This window comes from Penaeus monodon, chromosome 41 (genome assembly GCF_015228065.2).
Source record: "Penaeus monodon isolate SGIC_2016 chromosome 41, NSTDA_Pmon_1, whole genome shotgun sequence".
NCBI lineage: Eukaryota > Metazoa > Arthropoda > Malacostraca > Decapoda > Penaeidae > Penaeus > Penaeus monodon.
In genome coordinates, this window is record NC_051426.1 from 31722585 (window position 1) to 31727584 (window position 5000).

A 5000-nucleotide genomic window follows, 5' to 3' on the forward strand; every position below is an offset into this window, starting at 1 on the left:
TATATAATGTATATATATATGAATATATATATATATATATATATATAATATAATATATATATATATATATCATATATTATATATATACATTATTTATTTTATAAGCAAGATTTACACATTGTATGATTTGTTCCAGAACAAGAATTCGGATTTCTGTGCTCCCCTGACCTCCTTCGACTGGAATGAGGTGGAGCCCAACCTGATAGGCACGTCCTCCATCGACACCACCTGCACCATCTGGGGCCTGGAGACTGGACAGATGCTGGGGCGAGTCAACGTCGTGTCGGGCCACGTGAAGACCCAGCTCATTGCCCATGACAAGGAGGTCTTTGACATCGCCTTCTCTAGGGCAGGTGGCGGCAGGGACATGTTTGCCTCCGTGGGTGAGTCAGGTGGCCTTTTTGGAGTTGTGGGAGATGGGGTTTGGTGAAAGGCAGTGCACAGAACCCATTTTGGTTCTGGATGGCAATCTGGCCAGGGCCTGCTGGCCTCTAGGTGCATGTATGTCATGGCAGAGTGAAAATGGCCATCTTGCCAGGGACACATATGCCAAGCTATCATTATCAGACATGACAACATGCTTACATTAGCCATACATGGCATGCACTGCTATGTTTATGTGCACCTCAGAGTTTAGTCCTTTTTGCCTGTTATCTGGCCTTGGGTTATTGGGTTAAGTTTTATCCTTAGACATAAAAGTGGTCTGTGAAGTTTGTTGAATAGCTTCTTGATGCAATCTAACTTTGGCTTGAGACAATTGAGGTTGTATATAATACTGATTGTAATAAATGTTACCTTGTGAACCGAACCATAATTTTTGCAAAATGTGTGATAATGATGATAATGATTATTTAAACAATCACTGATATTACCGAGATGTAACAGAGAGAGAGATCAAACCAAAAAGATAAGCAGACAAACCCATTTTCGATCTCAGGTGCAGATGGATCAGTCAGAATGTTTGACCTCCGGCACCTTGAGCATTCGACAATCATCTATGAGGACCCCGCGCACACACCCCTGCTCCGTCTGGCCTGGAACAAGCAGGACCCCAACTACCTGGCAACAGTTGCTATGGATGCTTGTGAGGTGAGTGTTCTTATTAGAGCTGGTTTCTGTCATGTGTGGTTTATAATGAAAATAAGTCCATTATAAGAACAGGAAAGGATTTGATGGTGAGATTGAATGTCTCTGTCTCCTGTGCTGCCAGTTGATTCATGTGATTAATTTCAAGGAGTTAGAAAGTTTCAGTTTTAGGGTAATTTGAAATAATCTGAAAGTGTATTAAAATTATTGATTATGATTTGAAGAAAACCTCCCATTTGAAAGAGATGTGGTTCCAGTTTTATCTTGCATTCTAAAGTCGGCCACTGTTCCTCAGGTGATAATTCTGGATGTGCGTGTCCCTTGCACCCCAGTGGCACGGCTCAACAACCACCGGGCATGTGTTAATGGAATCGCCTGGGCACCACATTCCTCGGTCCACATCTGTACGGCAGGTAAGTATTAGGGGTTGCAGAAATTTATTTCTACTTGAGATTTTCAGGGACTGTGTGGTCTGAACTTTGCTTTTTTTGAGAAGAGTTCCAAGGACCTGAGAGTTTTGCCTTGTGTCTCTTGCCTGAAATGTTAATGCTGTTTGATACATTATGGAAATCTAGTTCAAAGATTTTATTCATATTTGGTACATGAGTGCTTTTTAAAAAGTAAGAATTGGTGTTCATAAGGTTTATACACCAGTTGATGTTCTGTTATATTAATGGAGTATAATAGGTAGCAAATCTTGACTGATAGTTCCTCTTCCTGCCCACAGGGGATGACCACCAGGCACTGATATGGGATGTGCAGCAAATGCCACGCGCCATTGAAGACCCAATCCTGGCATACACAGCAGCGGAGGGAGAGATCAACCAGATCCAGTGGGGGGCGACGCAGCCCGATTGGATTGCTATCTGCTACAACAAGTGTCTTGAGATTTTACGAGTGTGAGTGAGTGGAAGTGAGTGCCGAAGTGTGCGTGTTTGTGTTGTAGAGTTATGCTTTATTTTCTGATTTTTATCATTATTATTTTATGATTTGTGTATTTCTTATTTTATTTATTTTGTCTACCTTTTTCTTTCTTTCTTTTTTAGTCATGTTTCCTGCAGGATATTTTATTTTTCTTACTGATGATAAAAAAAAAAAAAAAATGGAAAAGATTAAAAGCTAGAACAGTTAACATGTTGAAACTTTGTTATGTTGAACCAAAATGTGGTCTCCAGTGAGCTTGAAGGTGCATAGAAACCCAAGTGAGTGTGCTAGTGTGAAGAATGAACATTTTATGTGGAGTCTCTGAGTCTCGACATACTCTTAGAGTAAGGATGGCGTGGCGCTTTCAGTAGAAGGATCACAGGCTGCATTGTTTTGTTGTTGGTTTTGACTCATGAGCTTTATAGATTCAGCCAAACGAATGGAAGAGTTTTTATGATGAGCTTGTGGAAGTTGAGGCAAAGAACGTGGGTGACTCCTTTTCTTTTTTGGCCAGTCAAAGAGATTCAAGGCTGAGGTCCCTCTGGTCTCCTTCAGCAGAGGTGAAAGATGAGGGGATTAGCGTACAACTGCTTCCATATAAGCAGATGGAATGAAGAATTATGAAAGCATTACAAATTCATAGTATTTTCCATAAGTGAACAAGTGTAAAAGAGAAAGAAAGAAAGAAAAAATTCTTATTCAGAAATTTCACTAAACATCAGTTTTATTGTGTCATTACATCTTAGGGGTACCATCATGCAGGCTGATAATAACAATGATAATGATAATACAATAATTTTGATAACTAAAATGATGATAATGTTAAACATAAAGTTATAATAATGACAGTGATGAAGATGAAATATAGAAAGGGAAAAATATAAGGCAAAATCCAGGGTGTAACACTCTCCTGCGGCAATACTGTGTAGAGGTGTAAAGAGCAACCTTTTACAGTGGTGTGACGAGACTGAGCAGGGGCTGTTAGGAGCACTCTTGGATAGCTAGACCAGCCTGGCGAAGACAACTATCCATGGGACACTGAAGTAAGATTTTTTTTTTTTTTTTTTTTTTTTTTTTTTTTTTTTTTTTTTATGCATTCATTTATTCATGTATGAGTCATGTATTAGTACTGTTATTTTTTTTATATAGTATCTATATTTTGCATTCCAAACAGACTTTGTTATTCTTTTGTTTTTCTGTCAGTTTTTCTTTTGTTTGTTTTCTAAGAAGATGCCAGAATCAGAAGGGTTGTTGGTAAAGGGGATAGAGGAATCTGTTGTCAGGATGCGTACATTGGAAACGCTGGGAGTTTTTTCAGTTATACCACTGTTGTGTTTGCATCTGTGGCAATGCTACTGAACACCTGCCATCAAGAATACATCTGTTGCACTGTTACTTGAGGCACAGATATAGAACCAGAAGGTGGTAATGGGCATTAAATCATCTTGACTGGCATGAAACATATTGCTCACCTGAGAGTGGAAGGTACATTATTGGTATGTCTGTGTTGGTAACTACAAGGGTTTATTTTTCAGGGTGTTGAGTTTAGCTGTGATCCTCACCAACCTGACTGCTGTAAAGACCGTTATTATAGATTACATTATAAATTAAACTCACTGATCTTACGAAATTATTAAACCAACAGTAGTTTGTTATAGCTTTTTTGAAGTTTTCAAACTTGTATTTCTTATTAGTTAATTTATTTCTTTATTATTTTTAAAAAATTATTATATACCATTATCTTTTTTCAGTTGCCAATAAATCTGTGTCTGTGCAGTTGCCTTTGCATTCATAAACTGAATATATTTGCTGCCGGAATTAAAAGTTGTACATAACTCGTGTATATGAGATTGAATAATTATTATCTTGTTTATATTGAATTGAATCATATATATTATTTTATTTTGTTTTTTAAATTTCTCATTCTGGGCAGTATTCGTGAGTGAAGTTTTAATACTTTACTTTATTGATAAGAGAATCCAGATACTGTAAAGGTTATAGTAAAAGAAGGTGTTTGCTGGTGCAAGAGTGTGTATGGAAATGATCTGTGCAATTGGAGAGTGTCACAAATGGTGAATTGAAAAGATTCAGATTTTCATCTCTACTTGTAAAGAAATATATGCTAGGAGGGTGTGCAGGAGGGTTCATAAGTGTATGTTAGAGTGGAGCAGTCTCAGCACTTGTAGTATTCAATACAATTTATGTTCAGGAGCACTTTTGTCCTCTTGGTTTAGGTGGCCAAACACGTGTCAGACGTCTCCCTATTTGACTCATTTTCAGGTGTTCAAAATTAGCTTTACAAAAGTGGTAAAATGCTGAATTGACTAATTTTAAGATGCATATTCTTTACATTATTCATTCAGTGCTTCAGTTTAGGAATTCAAATATATTGTCAAGTTGAGCAATAGGAGTTGTTTTGCATTTCACATGGCTGACTATAATACAGTTCTCATGAAATACCTCATTTCTGTCAGGGTTTCTGTTTTCAAGGAATTTAGTATTCTTGAAAGGGCAGTACAGGGAGAATTTACACCCCATCAATCTGAACACTGCTCTGGGCCCACTGTAAGAGCAAGTGAAAAAAGCTTATGCTGATTAAATAATGGAAAAGGATAGCTTTTGAACATGGCAAGGTATCCGTGGAGAGAGTGATTGTTTGAGTGTGAGTACAAATGTTTCATCTTCATGAGGTGATGGCAAAATAAGGGGTTCAAGTTGGTGTTACAATGGCATTGAAATCACCTATTGAGAGTGGCAAGGTGTACATCTGCCTGAATACTTGCCAAGCCAAATACAAGCAAGGACTGGTCTGTATTTGTACTCTGTATTAATTTGTGTTTTAATCTATCAACCTGTCCCATATCTAGCCAGCACTAGGCTAGCTATTCATCTACAAAGTGTGAGTGTATTTATGAAAATTCTAAGTGTCTCTGCCTAACTCCTTTGGTAGCTCGGCAAAAAATTAGAGATTCAAGCATACATGTTCACAG

General features: G+C 37.8%; 1 protein-coding gene across 1 annotated transcript in view; it reads left to right on the forward strand.

Annotated features, from left to right (window-relative positions):
- The window catches only part of LOC119598314 (DDB1- and CUL4-associated factor 7-like), a 44201-nt gene that overhangs the window by 38908 nt on the left and 293 nt on the right, over positions 1-5000 (forward strand). Inside the window, exons 5-9 of the mRNA XM_037947975.1 lie at positions 137-383; positions 938-1089; positions 1382-1499; positions 1814-3053; positions 3546-5000. The exon at positions 3546-5000 is cut by the window's right edge and continues 293 nt beyond it. Coding sequence (XP_037803903.1) covers positions 137-383; positions 938-1089; positions 1382-1499; positions 1814-1989 — 693 coding nt within the window. The 3' untranslated portion in view covers positions 1990-3053; positions 3546-5000. The remainder of the gene's footprint in view (positions 1-136; positions 384-937; positions 1090-1381; positions 1500-1813; positions 3054-3545) is intronic.